At 42.1% G+C, this 21,719-nt stretch overlaps 1 protein-coding gene across 1 annotated transcript in view; it reads left to right on the top strand.

Annotated features, from left to right (window-relative positions):
* Positions 1-21,719, top strand: part of ALG14 (ALG14 UDP-N-acetylglucosaminyltransferase subunit) — a 78,910-nt gene that overhangs the window by 9,733 nt on the left and 47,458 nt on the right. Inside the window, exons 2-3 of the mRNA XM_082266399.1 lie at positions 3,085-3,236; positions 6,513-6,635. Coding sequence (XP_082122525.1) covers positions 3,085-3,236; positions 6,513-6,635 — 275 coding nt within the window. The remainder of the gene's footprint in view (positions 1-3,084; positions 3,237-6,512; positions 6,636-21,719) is intronic.

Raw genomic sequence — 21,719 nt, 5'->3', positions numbered from 1 at the left:
TCCATACTCCCCCTACTCCTCATCTAGCCTTTTAGGGGTACAAACAATAGTAATTGGGGCCCAGTGTGGTTGTGTACGTGTGATATACATACACTTTTTTTGGATCATATTTTCTATTCCGCTATTTAATCAAAAACCTTTGGGGATCAGTTAAATTGGGGGATAGTCTGTGTTGGTACGTGTGAGAGAGATCCACCTTTCCAAGTTGTTGGGGTTCATCTCATACTTCTGAAGGTTTGAGGGTGCTGCCTGTTCCATACCCCCCCTACTCCTCATCTAGCCTTTTAGGGGTACAAACAATAGTAATTGGGGCCTAGTGTGGTTGTGTACGTGTGATATACATACACTTTTTTTGGATCATATTTTCTATTCCGCTATTTAATCAAAAACCTTTGGGGATCAGTTAAATTGGGGGATAGTCTGTGTTGGTACGTGTGAGAGAGATCCACCTTTCCAAGTTTTTGGGGTTCATCTCATACTTCTGAAGATTTGAGGGTGCTGCATGTTCCATACTCCTCTTCCTCATCCTCCCTTTAGGGTAGGAAAAAATTTAATCGGGCCTAGTCTGTGTTTGTACGTGTGAGATACACAGTTTTTTATCCTATTCCGCTATTCAATACACACCCTTTTGGTGTAAAAAACATTAAATTGCGGCATAGTTTGCATATTTGACATTTGCATATATTGTGCCTTGTTGCGCTGTTTTGGGTACTCCACCAACATGGCCAGTGGCAATGACGCCATTCTCAGCTTAACTATCCCACTTCTATGCCTCCTTGAAAAAACAATTTGGGCGATGATGGAAGAGGATGTGGCACAGGATGAGGAGGAGGAGGAGGAGGATGAAGAGGTAACATTTCAAAGGCTTTCAGGGCAGTCATTCGCAAGGGGCTCCGAGGGTGGGTTCCTGCACACACAAACGCCAGGGACACAATTGTCCAGCAGGGGCACAGTTCTGGAGGATGAGGAGGATGAGGAGGAGGAGGAGCTGGAGGAGGAGATGGAACCATGTTCACAGCAGGGTGGCACCCAGGCCAGCTCATGGCCATCACTGGTGCGTGGCTGGGGGGATACAGAGGACACGGACGATACACCTCCCACAGAGGACAGCCTTTCGTCGCCTCTGGGCAGCCTGGCACACATGAGCGATTACATGCTGCAGTGTCTCCACAACGACCGCCGAGTTGCCCACATTCTAACTTGTGCTGATTACTGGGTGGCCACGCTGCTGGATCCCCGTTACAAGGACAACGTACCGTCCTTAATTCACTCACTGGAGCGCGATCGCAAGATGCGCGAGTACAAGCGCACGCTGGTAGACGCCATGCTGCTGGCATTCCCATCTGACAGCGGGGCCACAGTGGAAGCACAAGGCAGAGGAGGAGGAGGAGGAGGTCGCCAACGCAACCAGGGCACCGCCAGCACCTCAGAAGGCAGGGTTAGCATGGCCGAAATGTGGAAAAGCTTTGTCAGCACGCCACAACAAACAGCAGCACCAGCAGCTCAGATGGAACGTCTTAGCAGGAGGCAGCATTTTACCAACATGGTGGAGCAGTATGTGTGCACACGCCTACATGTAGTGAATGACGGGTCTGCCCCCTTCAACTTCTGGGTCTCCAAATTGGGCACATGGCCTGAGCTTGCCCTTTACGCCTTGGAGGTGCTGGCGTGCCCTGCAGCCAGTGTATTATCTGAACGGGTATTTAGCACGGCTGGGGGCGTTATAACAGACAAGCGCAGCCGCCTGTCCAGAGACAATGTGGACAAGCTCACGTTCATTAAAATGAACCAGGCATGGATCCCACGGGACTTTTCCGTACCTTATGCAGAATAGCAATGGATACCGACCTTACCCACCCATTGTTCCATTTTTGCTCTTTCTCACTCTTTTGGGGTGTACCCTCATTTAAAATTTTTGAAAAGAAGCAGTGTTGGCTACCTCGTCCTCCTCCTCAGGGCCAGATTAATGTAGGGGCTATTGGAGCTGCAGCTCCAGGCCCCTACCTTTTATATAGGCCCCGGGTTGGCCATATTCACTGTTACCGCTCTTCTGTCACTTGTAAACACAGAAGTCTGGCTTCTATGCTCGCTTCCCCAGGCAGCACCCTCAGAACCTCCCCACACAGCGTGAAGGCCGGACAAGGAGGGACAGTTGGCGATGCATGGATGTGTTTATGGGCTTCAGAGACAGCATCCCATGTTGAATTAGGCATGCATGGCTGCACCCTTCCTCCTCTGGGTGCATGGCAAGGCACGGCCCTTAAGGCCCTTCAAAATCCTCAGCACCAAGCCCATGATGCTGTTAATCCGGCCCTGGTCCTCCTCCACCGCCGCTTCCACCTACACCGCCCATAGGTGTGCGCAGCCTATTGCATTAAGGTGTGCACCCCAAAGTTGAAATACACATGCATGTGTTTGCCAGCAGGGAGAGTAATGTATCGGGGCCATGTACCTGTAGGCAAGGAGAAATAGAGCAGAGCAGGTCCCAGGGAGATCTTTCCCATCTCCTCACTGGCAATGCTATGTGCCCTAGGTGATTAGGGTGTGCCCAGGCACACCCAGCACACCCTGTGCGCACGCCTATGTCACCGCCACATCCACCACCACCTCAACCTCCCTCCTACTCCATATGGGCCTCGTCCTTCAGAGATGAAGAAGAACATTGTTTTATTTTTCTGTTTTTTTTTGTTGTTTTAAGTTATTTCCCTATCCACATTTGTTTGCAGAGCACTTGCCATGCTCTTAATTACGTTTTGCTGCCATTTGCAGCACTCTAGCCCTTTCCTTTGGTGTTTTAGAGCCATTTTAGTGCCTTAAAGTTCGGGTCCCCATTGACTTCAATGGGGTTCGGTGTCCGGGAAAAGTTCGGTAAAAGTCCGGGACACGGACCCGGACTTTTTTTTAAAGTTCGGCCAAACCCGTCGAACACGGACATCTAGGTGTCCGCTCAACCCTAGTCACAACACATACACACACACGCTTTACTTTTTTTTTTTTTTTTTTTTTTAGAGGCACGTTCTAATAATATATTGTAGAATGCCTGTATGCAATTTTCTGCATTTACTATTTTTGTCTACTCTTCAGGTGGTCACACTACTGAAATCCTGAGGTTACTAAGCAGTTTGTCCACATCATATTCACCAATTCACTATGTACTTGCTGATACGGATAAGATGAGTGAAGACAAAATTCGCTCTTTTGAAACTACCAAAGTCAATGGGACCCCCAAACCACTGGTGAGTGTGCTGTTTTTTTTTTTTTTTTTGGTTTTTTTTTCGCTGCATGATTCTTGAAGCTTAAAGCAGTATTCAACCCAAAAACAAAAGTTTATTGAATTGCAGCACACCAATACTTAGATGTGGTGGTTGCATTTGTTTTCTTTTTTTTTTTTTTTTTTTACTTTTCTCCTTCATTTTCCTCTGATGATCCTGCCAGTAAGTCTGTTATTCATCAACTTACTTTAACCACTTCCATACAGGTCACTTTCACCTCCTTCCTGGCCAGACCAAATTTCAGCTATTAACGCTCTTACAGTTTGATAATTACTCAGTCATGCAACACTAGACCCAATCAAATTTTTTATCATTTTTTTTCACACAAATAGAGATTTCTTTTGGTAGTATTTAATCAAATCTGTTTTATTTTTTTGCTATAGAAGTGAAAAAAGAGCGAAATTTAAAAAAAAAAAAACACATTTTGTTTTAGTTTCTGTTATAAAATGTTGCAAGTAAGTCATTTTTTTTTCATAAATTTGGGCCAAAATGTATACTACTACATATCTTTGGTAAAAAATAACTCAAATTAGTGGATATTATTTAATCTGTGTGAAAGTTATAGAGTCTACAAGCTATGGTGCCAATCATTGAAAATTGATCACACCTGATGTACCCATGGCCTATCTCATTTCTTGAGACCCTGAAATGTAAGGTCAGTGCAAATATCCCCCAACTTACTCCTCTTTGGAAAGTAGACATTCCAGGGTATTTAGTAAGAGGCATGGTGAGTTTTTTTTATGTAATTTTTTTCCCACAATTCTTGGGAAAATGAAGAAATATATATTTTTTTTTTTTACACAAAATTGTCATAACAAGTTATTTCTTACCCACAGCATATGCATACTTGCAATTACACCCCAAAATGTTACTCCTCCTTAGTATGGCAATACCACATGTGTAACATATGTAACACTTTTACACAGCCTGGCCACATACAGAGGCCCAACATTCAAGGAGCACCGTCAGGTGTTCTAGGAGCATAAATTACACATATAATTTCCTAACGACCTATCACACTTGTGAAGGCTCTGGAGCACCAGGACAAGGGAATTACCCACAAAATGACCCCATTTTGGAAAGCAAATACCCCAACGTATATTCTATGAGGCATAATGAGTCTTTTGAACATGTAATTTTTTGGGGGGAAAATGTGGAAAGAAAATGAAAACCTATTTTTTTTTTTTTTTTACACACAGTTGTCAATTTATAAGATATTTCTAACACATAGCATGCACATAGCAAAAATTAAACCCCTATATACATTCTGCTACTCATCCTGAGTATGGCGATACCACATGTGTAAGACTTTTACACAGCCTGGCCACATACAGAGGTCCAACATCCAAGTAGCACCTTCAGGCGTTCTAGGAGCATAATATACACCTGTGAATTTGTTCACTATAGCGCTGGGGGGGGGCCTTCCAATCTTTTGGGGACCCGTGCACAATGGATCCGCTCAAACATGAGCCGATCGATCAGGATAGCGGGGATCAGCTCCTGGAACAGGGTGGTTATGGTGGAGGTGAAGTCCTCAATGGATTCTGGGAGGTGAAGGTTACCCCTCCTGGTCCTGTTCTCAAGATCTTCCATACGCAAAAGAGCTTCCTGCAGTTCCTTCCACAGAGTTCCTTCCACAGATCAGATAGGTCCTGTTCATGGTTTTCCGTTGTGTCAGCATCCATCTTCTCCTCCAGCTCGTTCATTCGGGTGTCCAGCTCTCTAATTTCTCTGCTAAGGTTAGTAGCCAGTTTAGGGGTGGCTGCAGAGAGCTCTGTCTGGAACATTGTCTTGAAACAGACAACCAGATCAGCGTCTCGCAGGGTAGGCAGTTGCTGAGCTGGGGGATCCTCCAGACTGTCCCCGATGTCAGATGGCAGATCCGAGTCCCCTGAGAGCAGCATCAGCAAAGGATCCAGACTCATGGTTGGGGCCTTAAAGATGGCGTCCGGCTGCGAGGACTCATTCTGAGACTGCCCCGCTGCCTTGGCACTGAACGCGTGGGTGGTCAGGGTTTTTCTCACCATCGGAGGCTCCGATTAGGCGGGGTGTCGGGGCAAAAAAAAAGATTAAATATGCCCTCTGGAAAGCAGAAATATTGGTTGATGTGTCCAGGCGGTGAGGAGTGGGATTAGCACACGACCATATTTGTTCGCTGCTCACGAGTGCCCCCTCAATGAAATACTTTTTAATCAGAGTTTAGTGCTACTTTAAACTCTTTACAAGGAAAGGTGCAATCTTGTTAGTTTTACCACGCCTTTTGCATCTCTTTTAGATTATGAAAACAATGTCTCACTTCAATTCAAAGGCATTTAGTTGGGGGCTGTGAAATTCCCCCGCATGTAGGGGGCTGTAAAATTCTGCATGCTGTATATTTTTGGCACTCTTACCACTCATTACAGTCTGTGATGACTTCATTTTTTTAAGCCCAAGTTCCAGAAAAAAGTGCAATACTAGGATCTCGTGACTTGCCATTTTTGTACTAAATGCCTGAAAATACATGTTTTTAAAAAAAAAAAAAAATGAAAAACTCCTTGCAAAATGCAATGATTAAAACAAAACCTGTTCTGTAAAATGATATTTTCACTATGTGCCACTAGGTGGAGCACCTCTGTAACAAATAAAATACATACTACGTGCAAAAGCTGTCCAGTTTTTATTTTTGCAAGCTGGTAATATTTAGAAAGCATTAACAATAACACAGTGTACCTAAATAATATAATATAAATAAATATTAATTTATATAAATAAACTCTCAAAAACAAATATTTCAACAAAGACCAAAATAGTAGATGTTTATCCTGCACTGTTCCTATTTAACTAGTTTATCTTCTGAATAATCTTGGATACAGAAGACTGTTCAGAGCTCGTTTTGTCATGTGGAAAGGAGAAACAGTCTTGCTTACCTGATCCTCCGCTCCGCCATCAAGCGTCACATACCTTTTTTAGTCATATCTACTTACTGACCTCACATAATCAGTTCCAAAAAGAGAAAAATTGCTGAGAAATGCAGTGAGCCAACCATGTAAACAAGTAATGGTATTTCAGTACAGTGATCACCCCGTTATAGTTATAATCAATATTTATTATACTTTGGAATGAAATGGGTCATTGTACTAACAATATTTCACAAAATGACACTGTAGCTATGCATGTTTTATGTTATTTGATATGAAAGTGGATTTTTCATTAAAAGAAAAGTGTCATTACTTACCTGGTGTGCATTTTGTTTTTGTTCAGTACACTATCCACCGCATTCCTAGGAGCCGAGAAGTCAGACAGTCCTGGAGTTCCTCTGTCTTAACCACCATACAGTCCTTCCTATACTCATTTCCATTAACTGTGCATCTGAAGCCAGACTTGGTAGGTCATTTTATATTTCTCTCTGCTGTGTTGTGATGTAACTACAACTCTGAAGATGGCTTAGCTTTATTTCTGGTTCTTACTAAATAATTCTGAAATGCGCACATGTGCCTATATGACAGCTCCATGTTTTTTTTTTTTTTGTTTTTTTTTTTTTTAAATTAGCCCTTATGTACATTAGTGCCTTACCACTTATCTATGAAACTAAAAAATCCTTCAAGTGATTTGTAAACAACCTTCTTGTAAAACAACCCATTCTGTTTAAAATTGAAATGAAAGGCAAAACATTTGTGTACATCATAAACACTTTTTTCCCCATTTTTAGAAATGATTACTGGGAAGCTTAGTGTGCTACTGCTCCTCTCCTCCCCTAGCTCTTATTCAGGGGGTACTCTGTTCTCAGCTACATAAGAGCTGGGGGAGGAGAAGCAGCAGTACACTGAGCTTCCCAGGGAAAAGCTTTGCAGCAGGGGCGTGTCAGGACAAGTTTGATCATTGGAGGAGAGCAGCTTGAGTTCCCAGAATACCTAGAGAACTGAACAGGATGTGTTCTCCTGCTAAGTGTGGTCAGTTTTTAATAGGAAAGCAGAGGGAGTGTCAGGAACATCAGGGATTTCACTCAAAGGAAGCAATACAAAGAGATCCGGATTCTTTTTCATACAAGTACATGGTACAACAGACACATATCAGGAATGTGAAATGCTGGGGTAACACACTATTACCAAAATAAATTCAGGTATTTTGGGACTTTAAATATACCTCCTATGGTAAAACAAATACTGTACAAATGAGTAAAAAATATCTAGCTTTATTGTAACACATTTATTTTTGTACTCATTTGTATTGTGTTTTACCGTTGCAGGTATATTTCAGGTCCCAATATACTGTATGTATTTTGGTTCCTATGAAACTACACCTGTTAAAAAAAAAAAAATTTAAAGGAACACTTTTTATTCAGAGTATAGCATCAAGTCATATTGATATTGATCTGATCAGTTAAGTCGCAGAGGGGTTTGGTAATCAGTTTCAGCTGCTTTGGTGTTAATTAAGTTAACAGGTGCACTGGATGGGCAACAATGAGACGACATACAAAACAGGAATGGTTTTACAGGTGGAGGCCACTGACATTTTTCTTTCCATACTCAGCTTTTCTGACTTTTTTTCACTAGTTTTGCATTTGGCTAAGGTCAGTGTCACTACTGGTAGCATGTAGCAATACATGAACCCTTTAGAGGTTTCACAGGCAGTCCAACTCCTCCTCCAGGATGGCACATCAATATCTTTTTTTTTTTGCAGAAGGTTTAAAATGTCTCCCAGCACAGTTTCAAGAGCATGTATGAGATTCCAGCAGACAGGGAGCTACTCTGGGAGAGCTGGACAGGGCTGTAGAATGTCCTTAACCCATCAGCAGGACTGGTATCTGCTCCTTTGTGCAAGGATGAACAGGATGAGCACAACCAGAGATCTACAAAATGACCTCCAGCAGGCCAGTGGTGTGAATGTTTCTGACCAAACAATCACAAACAAACTTCATGAGGGTGGCCTGAGAGCCTGACGTCCTTTAGTGGGCCTTGTGCTCATGTGCTCACTCGATTGGCATTTGCCATTGAACACCAGAATTGGCAGGTCCCCCACTGGCACCCTGTGTTTTTCACAGATGAGAGCAGGTTCACCTTGATCACATGTGACAGACTTATAAGGGTCTGGAGAAGCAGTGGAGAATGTTATGCTGCCTGTAACATTGTTCAGCATGACCAGTTTGGTGGTGGGTCAGTGATGGTCTGGGGAGGGATATCCATGGAGGGACGCACACACCTCTACAGGCTAGACAATGGCATCCTGACTGCCATTAGGTATCTGAATAAAATCCTTGGACCCATTTTAAACCCTATGCTGGTGTAGTGGGTCCTGGGTTCCTCCTGGTGCACAACAATGCCGGGCCTCATGTGGCGAGAGTATGCAGCCAGTTCCTGGAGGATGAAGGAATTGATACCACTGAATGGCCCCCACCCTCGTCTGACCTAAATCCAATAGAACACCCCTGGCACATTATCTTTTGGTCCATCCAACGCCAACAGGTTGCACCTCCAGTCTTTTCAGGAGCTCAGTGATGCCCAGGTCCAGATCTGGGAGGAAATACCCAGGACACCATGCATTGTCTCATTAGAAGCATGCCCCGACGTTCCCGGCATGCATACAAGCACACGGGGGGCCTTACAAACTACTGAGTACCATTTTTGAGTTGCTGTAATGATATTTTAGCAAAATGGACTAGCTGCTCTCCCCCCTCATGTAGTTTACACTTTGCACATTATTAATGTGCTACACATGAGCGCGTATTGCACTCACAGGTGGATATATGGTGGAGGTGTTCTTTTTTAGCATGCTACAGCACAGAAGAACCCTTAATAGAATCACTATATGTCACAAGCTATTGACGGACTGTTTTTTTTCCTCAAACTATATTTTGATTTATACGGAATACTTGTATCACAGCCCATTTATGGAGAGTGTATATGTTGTATTTATGATGTTTATGCTTTTATCACTTTAATCACACTGTTTTTTTTAATTTGTATTACTTTCTAGAAGGTTTGTCTTTTGATCACTTACCCCTCCCACCCTCCTATTTATCCTCCACTAGATTTAGAATAGCGCATCACCTTCATCACATTTATTTACCTATTCATTCAGGTTTGAGGTTTAGCCTAGTGGTGGTAGCAGCAATTCTAGCCATCTGAATTATTTACCTTTTCATCACTTATTTTTGGCTCCTTTACCATCAGCCAACCATAGCAGTGCACCAATTTTTACATATTATTTTAACTTTTTTTTCTCCTTTTAATTTTTTACTGGCCATAGTGGGGATCCTTCTCAAGTTCTCCATAGCATTTTATTATAATGATGACTGAACAATGACAAAAGATCTAAATCAACGAATGAACATATCAAATGTTAATTTCGCAGCCATGACTGCTAATTGATTTTTATACCCCCTCCTTGGTTAAAGCAAAAGTAAATTTAAGAGCTATGCATTAATTATATGCATGGCTTACTTAAAGTAACACCAGGGCGTGTTATGGATCTTTCATTTTATACATAACTGGATCCTTGCTGGAAACCTGTGTGTGTTCATACAATACTAGATTTCATTCGAGAACATATTCTAGGGAAAGCAGTATTATGGCTTATCTTTTCAAATCTATTGGCTGAGTGCTATAATATCTGCAGATTTAGGCTTACTGAAAATAAACAGCCTAATTCTGCCACTTAGTTTGACAGTCTAGTGTGGTGCATAGGCAAGGACAGTTTAAGACCACACTAGGAGATGTTAGGGAGTACTTCTGACATTGGAAACCTCATTATAACCATTTACCAACGTGATGATTGAGAAGAAAGTGTTTATTGCATGTGTATCATTGCTGTCTTAAATATTAGTGGGTCTCCAACCTGCAGGACATGCAGATGCCTTCTTAAGAGTACCTTCTTATGTTTCTCAGCATAAATTCATCAGTATTTCAGCTTCAGTTTTTATTTCCACTTTTGCAGTGAAATTTGGGAACCTCCCCTCTATGTTTGTGTTCCAATTCAGACAGCATACCCAATCACAGTGGTTTAGTGGTGCCTTGCACTACTATGGTCATTGTTTGGAATCACCACCACGACACTGCCTGCATAAAGTTTGTATATTATTCTGTGCTTGCGTGGATTTCCTCCAGGTACCTCTGGTAGGTTAAAATTGAATGGCCATAAAATCTTTGGCCATATTTCTTCTGGGTCACAGGAGTGCATTTACTTTCCAGCTGATGTCAGAGTCGCTCCAGACTCAGAAAGGATCCCCTGACCTTATTGCTGGGATCTGCCCTACAGATTGACAGCTCTCTGTGCACGACTGTGCATGCCTCCTCTCCAGCCTTGTGATCCAGTGAGCGCTGGAGGGGCAGAGCGCTGACTCAGTCACTGCTCTCTGCTCCAAGCAGGCTAAAGCCTCGTACACACGCAACGATTATTGGCCGACCGATCGTCCGACTTCTGTCCAGAGTGGTGTTTTGTTGGTTGGAATGTGCCTAGACTGCACACGATTTTTCTCGGCCAACAAAAATCTACTTCAGAAGTGATGTCATGTGTTGGTTTACTTTCTTTGTGTTTTCTTTCTTCTCTGAGCATGCCCAGACTTGCCCATCAGATTTTTGACTGCCGAAATCTGTACTGACTCACGGAAAATCGGCCGTTGTGTTGTTGGCCAACAAAAATTTTATAGCCTGCACACCAGATTTTTTTCGGCAGAAAAGTCGGAGTCGGTTGTCGTAAGCATCATCCTAACAAGTCGAAAAACGGCCGATCGGACGTTGGCCGAAAATTCCTGGCCAATAATCGATCCGTGTGTACGAGACATTAGAACTGATCATCAGCAGTCAACTGATTTGCTCAGTTCTCAGTCTTAGAGCCGACGTGGGGCAGCTACAGCATCACACCAATGCTGTTGTCTAAATTGGCCTTGGTATGTCTGATTGCATGTGAGGTAGGAATTGTAAGCTACTTGAGGGCAGAGACTGATGGGATGTGAACAATATATATAAGCGCAATGTAAATATTTGGTGCTATATAAATACGTGTAATAAATACATGTTTTAAAATATATTTCTTGCCCTTCTAATGTTTCTTTGGAACTGATTTATACCTAGGTCTCTAGGTAGTTTACAGGCTACTCTGAACAATTTGAAAGAGGACAGACTTAGGCTTTGTACACCACTATTTTTTTTTTTTTTTTTATAACTTGTGTTCTGCTCCTGCACACAGGGATGCCACTAATGGCCTCAAATGTGTTGGCAGTTGCCTAGTGATTGCAAGCAAATATAGAAAGGCAGATTTGACTAGGTTAACCTGCTTCACTTGCTAGAATTTGCCTCCAATATGCTTCCCTCATTTTCTAGTTGTGGAATAAATAATCACAAATTTTGCGCTTTCCTCTATCCATAACTTGCCACCGCACCTCTCAAGGTTTCAAAGAAGACTAATGCTGGCAATACACTAGCTGAAAAATCGTTCAAAAATCTGTCATTTGGTTCGTTTTTCGTCCAGTTAATGGGCACAAATAGAAAATCAGTTTTAACTTTTCAGAGCTGAAAAATCGAAGGAACAGTTTTGGAAAATTCTACCGAAGGAACGATAAATTGAAAGGTTAATGTATTTCTCGCCAGAACTGTTTGCACTAGGCATATGTGACAAAATAAATGAAAAACTGACTCCTTTATGTCCATTGAATAATTTATCGATCAAGATTCAGTCATTAAATGATGCCACGATCGTCTGCTCTCACGGCCGAGTGTTCGTTTTTCTGAAATTAGTTTGAACGATTTTTGTATAGTATATGGCCAGCATTAGGTTTGTGGTCCAATCACTGACCTGACTTTTAACACCCCTTAACCGCTTGCCGACCACCGCACGACGATTTACGTCAGCAGTCAGCCCCTCACAGGCAAAGCGATGTAGGGCTACGTCACTAGCCTGTGAGGCTCTAGGGAGCGAGTGCGCGCTGCCGGAACCCCCCCCCCCCCCCCCGCGCGTGTGTCCGGAGGACCCGATGTCCGCCGGCTACTCGCGATCTTCCGTTACACCGGAAGAAAGGCAGGTGGCTAATGTAAACAAAGCCGCCTGTCATTCTTCCCTGTGTAAGAATGGAGATCAAATGGTTCTGCTATGTAGGACCGTTGATCTCTGTTCTTACACTAGTAGCCACAGCCAATCACAGTTAGAAACACGCCCCTAGGGACACACTTAACCCCTCCCTCTCCAATACAGTTAACTCCTTCACTGCCAGTGTCATTTTTACAGTAACAGTGCATATGTATAGCACTGATTACTGCAGTAATGTCACTGGTACCCCCAAAAGTGTCAAAAATGTCAGTCAAGGGTCCGATCTGTCCGCCGCAATGTCGCAGTACTGCAAAAAAAATCGCAGATTGCCGCCATTACTCCTTAAAAAAAAAAAACAACAAAAATGACAAAAATCTTTCCCTTAGTTAGTAAACGCAATAACTTTTGCGCAAACCAATCAAAATACGCTTTTTGCAATTTTTTTACCAAACATTGGTAGCATAAAACAAATTGGCCTAAAATGTTAAATTTTGATTTTTACATTTTTTGGGGGGGAATTTCATACAAAAAAATGTGAAAAATATTGTTATTTTTGCAAAATTGATGCTCTTTTTTTTGTTTATAGCGCATGATCAAAAAATCGCACAGGTGATCAAATACCACCAAAAGAAAGCTCTGTTTGTGGGAAAAAAAGGACGTCAAATTCGTTTAGGTACAGCGTCGCACGACCGCGCAATTGTCCGTTAAAATCACGCAGTGCCGAATCGCAAAATAGGCCCTGGGCAGGAAGGGGGTAAAATCTTCCGGGGCTTAAATGGTTAAGAGAACACGGACATGTTCTATAAGCCTCATCCTGGCAAACCCAGAACTAGGGACATTTCAGAAGTGTTCTCATTTGTGCTCAAATGTTGCACTCATTGAAACTCAGATTTGTGAAGCGTATTAATAATGAATGCTTAGTAATGAGCATTTTAAAGAGATTAAAGCAGTATTAAACCAAAAACCACAAATCTAATACATTGCAGCATACCAATCATTAGATGTGGTAGATGAATTAATTTTCTCTATTTTTTTTTCAGGTTTTTTTTTTCCCCCCTCTGTTTTCACTTTATGATATGGCCAATAGCACAGCTAATTTATTAGGGTGCCTAAAGAAAGAAAGAGCCTAAAAAATAGCATAATACTAATGTGTAGCTGGATGCACAAAACTTCTACATACCATGAAATCAGTGTTACCTGCCTGTATTTTCAGTATTCATAGGTTTCTAAGAAAAGGAAACAGTTCTTACTACTTTTCACCACTCTTTTGTTTATGCATTGTTCTATAAAAATGCAGAAATAGCCCAAAGGTTGCATGCATTTCATGTCATTCTTCTGTATGGTGGTGCTTTAGTGATGTTTAGTCTCAAAGTCTCTAGATTTCCTTATTTATTTTGCACTTTCTACAAAATTGTCTGGTAATCGGTGAACTGTACACCAGGTTAAGTCCCCAACAATGCTATTTCTAGCAAGTTGTTTTTAAATCTTCTCTTTAAATTTACAAAAGTATGATGCTATTTGGGGATCTGAAATGTGGAAATTCCTGTTCTCTTGCACTTTTTAAAGTAATCCAAATGAAGTTAACTTCTGGACAATGACACTTTGAAAAGAAAATGTACATTACCCTTTGTAGTCATGGGAATGCGGCGTGACCCTTTATTAAAGAATATGTTACTCCATCATTCCATATTCCTGTCCTGATATGTGCCTGTTGTACCACATACTTGAATAAAAAAAAAAAAATTATATATATATATATATATATATCCTGTTCTCTTTGTATTGCTTTCTTTGTGTTAAATTTTTGATTCTGCCAGTCCCCCCTGCTTTCCTTTTTCAAACTGACCACGCTAAGCATCAGAGCTCTTCTCTTACATCTCAGAGTGGTCTAATTTCTGGCTATGCTAAGAGAACAGCCTGCCTGTTCTCCAATGATCAGACTTGTGCTGACATGCCCCCATGCACAGCCATTCACTGGGAAGATCGGTGTACTGCTGCTTCTTATGCACCCCTGGCTCTGAGGTTATCCGATCACTAACTAAAAAAAAAAATATATATATATATATACATATATATATATATATATATATATATATATATATATACTAAGGATCGACTGATTATCAGCAAAGCCGATATATCGGGGGCCGATATGCACTTTCTCTGATATATCGGAATCGGCCCCGGAGGTTACCGATATTGCCGATATTTCGGGAAAGTGCTTGTACCTGAGTGATGCCTGCAGCTAGAGGCATCACCCCGGTACCAGCGTCCATAGCCAACGGTCGGCTGTCTTGTAATGACAACCAATACGGCTCAGAAGCCGCTCTGCTATCATTACAAGGAGCGGGAGGGGACGTCCCCCCCCCTCCCTCCCGCCGCCTTCGGCAGCTCGCCCGGGTCTCCCTTCCTACCTGGAGACCCGGGCAACCAGCCTGCATGGCCACCGAAGAGAAGACCTGATCAAAGCCGCATTCAGCTCTGATCGGGTCTCCATGTAAAAACCCGAAAGTGATGTCATGACATCACTTCCTGGTACTTGGCGCCAAATTAAAAAAAATGACAGCATTCAAAACAGCCAAACTTGGCTTTTTTGAATGCTTTTAAGTGCAGAGGAGGGGTTTGGGGGTCTTTTACCTGTCAAAAAAAAAAAAAATTTAGATGTACGAAAATATCGGCCGATACCGATATGCGATGACCAAAATATCGATATCAGAAATAAAACAATATTGGTTGATGACTAATATATATATATATAATATGCACACACACACACACACACACACACACAAATGTTTGGCCATTTATATTTTAAAATGAACAGGCTGTCTTACAAGGTAAGGGTTCACATATATTTTAATATCAAAACACTTATCAGTCTGTGTGCTCTGACCGATACATTCTACTGGGTAACCTAGAGTGGGCCTTCCTCTCCAAAAACGAAAAATCCATGGTGCATGCAGTTTTGCATTCTGATCTCTAAGCCCCGGTTCACACTAGGGCGACCTGTGAGGCGACCTGGTCGCCTCACAGGTCGCCGCAGGTCGCCTCCCATAGGAAAGCTGCGGACCCGTTCTAATAGGAGCGACACAAGTCGCTCCGACCTAGAAAAAGGGTCCGGAGCTTCTTTGGGGCGACCAGGAGGCGACGGCCATAGACTTCAATGTTATGAAGTCCGTGGCGGCCGCTCCGAGGTCGCGGCGCGCTGCTCACACCGCGATCTCGGAGGTCGCCCCTGCAAGTAGCGTCGCTCATATGTGAACCGGCGCTAAACGTCCTCAATTCCTATGTAAAATCAATGATTTATTTGTTTACTTACACTTTTCTTAATGTCATTTCCTGGTATTTCCAGACACTGGGGATGTAGCCAGTGTCTCAGTTTCCCTGGGTAGGGCTATGTCACCAGTGTTTTCCCAGGAGATTTCATTTCAAGGGATAAGTGCAATGTCGTATGGCACATGCACAAGATCAGGCACAGATGTCATTAGTGGGCCGGCAGAGAACAAAGAAGAGGCCGCCACCAGTGGCTTTTATTTATTTGTTTTTTGCTGCATGGGATTTTGACTTGCCAGAACTGGAGAAACCGTACAAAGATCAGAAAAGTAACTACTCCTAACCCTATTAATTGTACTAAGGGGATTGTTTTAGTGTAATCAGATTAATTAAGCATTGTACGGGGAGGGCCATTTTAAATTAGAATTAGGCAATGCCAGGTGCCAGCCATGGCCTATTCCAGTTTTGGGGACTGGTTTGGCGTAGAATGGAAGTGTGGATGGAGTTGGAGTGGTTGTTATTGGAAATGTCTTTACTGTACTATCTTTTGTATAACAGACTAAATGAAGACAGAATGGTTGATCTACTAAGTGATTAGAGCACTTAATAGCTGGAGTGGCTGGATTGCCTCTGTTTATAGTTTCTGTAATTAATCCTCCCTCTATATGTCCATGATATCAACAGGCTAGCCAGAGTTCAGATCTGCTTTTTCCTGCTAATCTCAATTTGTAAATTTCCATCTAATCACCCAGGATGCATGTAACGTTGATTCAGAATACAGCCCTGAAAAAGCCTTTAGCTGCCTTTTTAAAGTGGAACTTTATTCAGAAAATGAGGTCGTCCTAGATCACTTCAGGCTGGCCTATTTTGCAGGTATAGCTTTAAAAAACATTAAAAATAAGTGACTATATTGTTTACAATCCAGTAATACAATGTCTCACCCTGCTCTGCACATGCTCAGTTGCTCTCTATTTTTGGCATTGTGCTGAAAATCAGAGCCACTAGAGGCCTATCTGCTTACAGCCTAAAATTTACTGCTCCTCAGGGGCTCTGAGCTTCAGTAAATTAAAAGCCTCCAGCAAGAAGAAACTGGAGCTATGCTGGAGGCAATTTACAGCAAACACTAATTTTGGTAGCATAATTATTTAATGTTGGATGTTCTTTGCTAAAGAACATTATTTTTTATTAAGTTATTATGGATAAAATTTTGCTTTAATGAACAGTGGGACTACAACAGTTACCCAACCTTTTTCATGTGGAAGACCCCTAAATTAACTTTCGGTACCTAGGGAATCCCTGCATATACTTACTATAGCTGTACCTTGCAGATACAGTTTGTCTCAAACACAGAGCATGGAGAGAAATGGGAACAGTGCAGCTTTATACTCTGGACAGTCCCAGCACTGGCTTATCTAGAGGCAGACTATAAAAACTGGTTACAATTTTTTAAAGGTGCCTATAAAGCCAGATTTGATTATCATCTAATCATCCTCACTGTACCTAATAAGCTTCCCTAGATTACAAAGCCAGTAAGTAGATTTACTACACATACATACACACACCTAGGTAAATCAGTGCCCTAATTCCTATTTCCCTTTATTCATAGCCCCACATAGGAGTGGTCAAAGTAACTGGTTTAGGGGAGAAATCGACCCAAAAGACAACACGAGACCTTCCACATGTGTATGTACATCCAGTTGCTCATTACTATCTATAGCCAGCAAAACCCATTGATTTAAGGGTTTCAAAAAAACAGTTAGGCAGCCCATACATTAGTAATTATTTTTTTTTTCTGTTCAGCCAGTAGGTTGAACAAAAAAAATGACCCAATTCCCCCATCCACACACTCAATGTGCATGGGGGAATCCTTCCCGCTGTGCTAGTCCGGCGGCACTGATCAATCAGAATATAAATACAAAAAGTTTAAGTACAACCAGCGAGCCCACACATGGATCAAAATTCAGCTGGTCCCTGCTGAACGACCACATTTCAATCCATGTATGACCAGCTTTATGCCATGAATGATAATTGACACATTTGCTTGTGCTCTGAACCAAACTGTCAAGCCGTCAAATGGCAGATATTATAAATGATCTCATGTGCAGCACCTTAGTAAATACAGATAAAGCAGAGGCTAAGATGGCAGCTTTAAGCCACTGTCACTTCGTTCAATCAGGTAGATAGCACCTCCCTCCCAAGGATTTTATGAATACTTAGCCATGCTCCCCCCTGTAGCATCCCAGTCTGACTAAGCTACTGTTTAGGCCTGGTAATTGTTTTGCTCAAGCTCTAGCTCGGTCACATGGTAAAGGTCATGTGCTCCCTAGTTTCTGGAAGCTCTGCATCATAAGCATTGACTCTGGCATTATGGAGAGGCAGCATGGGTAAGACTGGGAGTGGGCTAACTTCAAACACTGTCATTTCACCCTGGATAGCAAGTGAGTTCAATAGTGTCCCTTTAACTTGTGGAGTTCTTTTATCCTCCAAGAATTGGTTGTACAGGACAGTCTGAGAGTGCATGATGGATGTTACTCTATCTGATCAGCGGGTTCAGGAGCCTGTCATTAATGGGCATTTTTGCACCTCTGTTTTGTACAGATGAAGCTCTTTGGGTTACAGATACAAAATGGTTTCTGTTAAAAACAGCCACACCCTAGTAAACAAGCTGAGAGGGGTTGAAGTTTTCGGAGTCTCGGGAACTCTTTCTTTGGCTTTTGTTTTCTGGCTTTAGAATTCTTGCTTAGGCTGGCATCTTGAAAGGTCATCAAGAACAAGCTGTTATTGAACAGAGCCTAGTACTGTATTTCAATACTGAATGGGTTTAACTGGCTAAGAAAAAATTGGAAAGTGACAATTGTTACAGTTCTTATTACCAGTTAAAGGGAAGAGGCAATACTGTCACACATATACAGTACTGTGCAAAAGTTTTAGGCAGGTGTAAAAAAATGCTGTTAATTAAAGAATGTTTTCAGAATTAGATGTGTTTAATTGATCAACTAACAAAATGGAAAGTTAAATGAACAGAAAATAAATCCAAATCAATATTTAGTGTGACCACCCTTTGTCTTCAAAACAGCATCATTTTTTCTAGGTACACTTGCACACAGTTTTTAAAGGAACTTGGCAGGTAGGTTGTTCAGAACATCTTGGAGAACTAACCACACATCTTCTGTGGATGTAGACTGCCTCAAATCCTTCTGTCACTTCATGTAATCCCAGACAGACACCATGATGTTGAGATCAGGGCTCTGTGGGGGCCAAACCACCACTTCCAGGACTCCTTTTTCTTAATGGCATTGGCTGTATATTTGGGGTTGTTGTCCTGCTGCAGAATACATTTGGGGCCACTCACATGCCTCCGTGATGGTATGACATGATCAATAAGTATCTACCTGTATTTCTCAGCATAGAGGACACTATTGACCCTGACTAAATCTCCAACTCCATTTGCAGAAATGTAGCCCCAAATTTATAATGAACCTTTACCAAGCTTCACTGTTGCCTGCAGACACTCATTGTTGTACCGCTCTCCAGCCCTTACAAACAAACTGCCTTCTGTTACAGCCAAATATTTCAAATTTTGACTTACCAGTTCAGAGGACTTAAAGTAGTAGTAAAGGCAGTGTATGTATTTTTACCTGCAGGGTAAGCTTATAATGCTTACCTGTAGTTTAAATGAAAATCTCCTAAAACGTGTACTGTTGAGGAGATATTCTGGGTAGCAGCAGCCCCTGACTTTGCCGGCACATGCGCTCTGAAGAAACCGTGCCGTGACTCCCACGCCCATGCACAGTAGTGACATCATTGTGGCTCGGCCAATCAAGCAGCCACAGCCCGCAGAACTGGAAGGAGGACCGAGTGAAGATGGAAGCCTCTGCAGCGGTGACAGCGTGCCGCTGGAGGGCTTTCTTTCATGGTATATCTTTCATGTTCTAGTATGCAACACATACTAGCACATTATGCCTTCACCTTGCAGGGTTGTGTTTTTTTTTTTTTGTTTTGTTTTTGTTTTTCTAAGAGCTTTTACTCCCGCTTGAATTATCAGACCATGGATTAAATGCCGCTACCTTTAGGTGAATGGACACTGGCAAAGGCTCTGCTTGGACTGCCCCCCTGATGTATGTAACCTTTACTGCTCCATGAGGCTCCAGTTTTTTGATAATTTCCTTAGGTGATGTACCCCTTCTGTTGGAGAAGAGTGAAATAAACCTTAATTGGTGCAACGCTGCTTATCCTCAGAATACTCCTTAGGCCTGGTTCACACCTATGCATTTTTTTTAGTGCATTTTGCATTTTGCAGAAACTTACTACAGTCCATTTAACATGGTTTCCTAGGGGACACGTTCACATGTATTTTTCAGCCGCTGCATTTTTGGAAAGGGTCAGGGACTTTTTTCCCCACAGCCGCTTGTGTTTTGTGTGTAGGGAGAGAACATGGGAGTGGCGCATAGAAGGGACTTTCTAATAGGGTGCCGTCATTAGACAAATATAAAGAAATATTGTATAAAAGGTGTGAATAATTTTATTGGAACTAAAAACATAAAATGTATACTGTATTCAACAAGACAAAACAGTATTACAGCATAGATTTAAAAACAAAGAAATGCAAGCCATATTGTAATAAACTGAATATAGATGGTAATGTCGTATCTTACACAGGGGCTAATAGAGACAACTATAGACCCTTAACCAGCCAGAAGTGGAATCCCCTGGTTGGTATCTGTGTGAAGACCGATGATGCCCAAAACTTTAGCCCGACATGTTTCACGGCAACCGCCGCTTCCTCAGGGGCAGTTGAGCGTCTTTACAAGCATCAGTTATGATTACTAGAAGAAAAATGTGTTTTGTGTGTACTAGAGTTCAATGGACCGGCACCAAAAACGCAGCTGTTGCGTTTTTGATGCATTTTGCTTTATTTATTTATTTTTTTCTTTTTTGCTAATATGAAAGAAAGTATGACAATTCTGTTCATATAGTGCGCCTTCATTAAAAAAAAAAAAATGAAATGCCGAATGGTTGCATGGGGGGGGGGGTTGCTTAAAGTGGAACTTCCTCTTTTGGGTAGAGCTCCACTTTAAACCGACACCACTCTGTTCTCCTGAGCTGAGCTTCATCACAGACATGCAACAGGCAACCTGTCTAACTAAAGCAGAATTATTTGCCACTGTTTGATCAATTCCAAAGGCTATCTCCACTTTTAAAAGTGGCATGTGCCAACAGCTGTAAACGCTCTTCTGCCTCTCTTCCACCTGATAATATTTATGCGTTAGAACCTGAATTGCCTTGCTCACTTACATTTTAGCAGAGACTGCTGAAGAGTTTTCAGCACTGAAATTTTGTTAGGTAATTTTTGAGCTTCTTGTCATATGCAGGTTACCATGCACTTATTGATTTATTCAGTGTGTACTAGTCTCAGGCTGCTAGATGCACCTTGTTCTGTGCAGCCTCTGCATATTTCATTAGGAACAAGAAAGAAGGTAGTACCTAGAAAGCCTTTCTCTATTCTTTATCAAGCTAACGGGGCTTTATTTGACAATTGGTTTAACTCTGAAAGTTTATTGACTCATCATGACGTGTGCTGCTTTTTACCCTGTTCTCACTGTTAACCTGGCCATTCTTGAACTAAATAATGAATCTACTGTTCCTGTTGCGGACATTACCTCCTTTGAGGATCTAGTTGATCGGTGTTTATAAACTATTTTGAAGTCCATGGTGCTCTGGCAGGTCCAGCCCTGCAGCCTGCCATTGCCAATCTGTTAGTTGCTCTGACTATGGTGAACTGGACTAGAAAACTAACAGTGAACTTTCCACTGGCATAAATAATCCTGTTATTTCTGAAAGATTACAGCTCTTGCCCTTAGTACAGTTACTCTTCTGCGTAGACATCATGGGGAATATGGTTACTCACACCTCCAGAATGTCCTTACTTTTGATGCATGTGTGCAGAATTTTATGGCTTAGAGTTTGGCTGGCTGACCCTGCCCAGAAAAAGTGCACATTCCCTTTTGAAGACGAGCTCCTCTTTTCAAAATGACTTAATATAATGAAGAGGCTCCTCCCCCACTTTCCACAACTACCCCCCTCTACCTAACATGGACAATAAGTTTGCCCCCTCCAGCCGTCATGTACTGTAGATCCATTCATTCATGGCAGACTTCACTTCTAAGCCTTGCT

Source organism: Pelophylax lessonae, assembly GCF_965119305.1.
Source record: "Pelophylax lessonae genome assembly, chromosome: 8".
Lineage (NCBI taxonomy): Eukaryota > Metazoa > Chordata > Amphibia > Anura > Ranidae > Pelophylax > Pelophylax lessonae.
The sequence above is the reverse complement of the archived record's forward strand: the minus strand, read 5'-3'. Positions and strand labels throughout refer to the sequence as shown.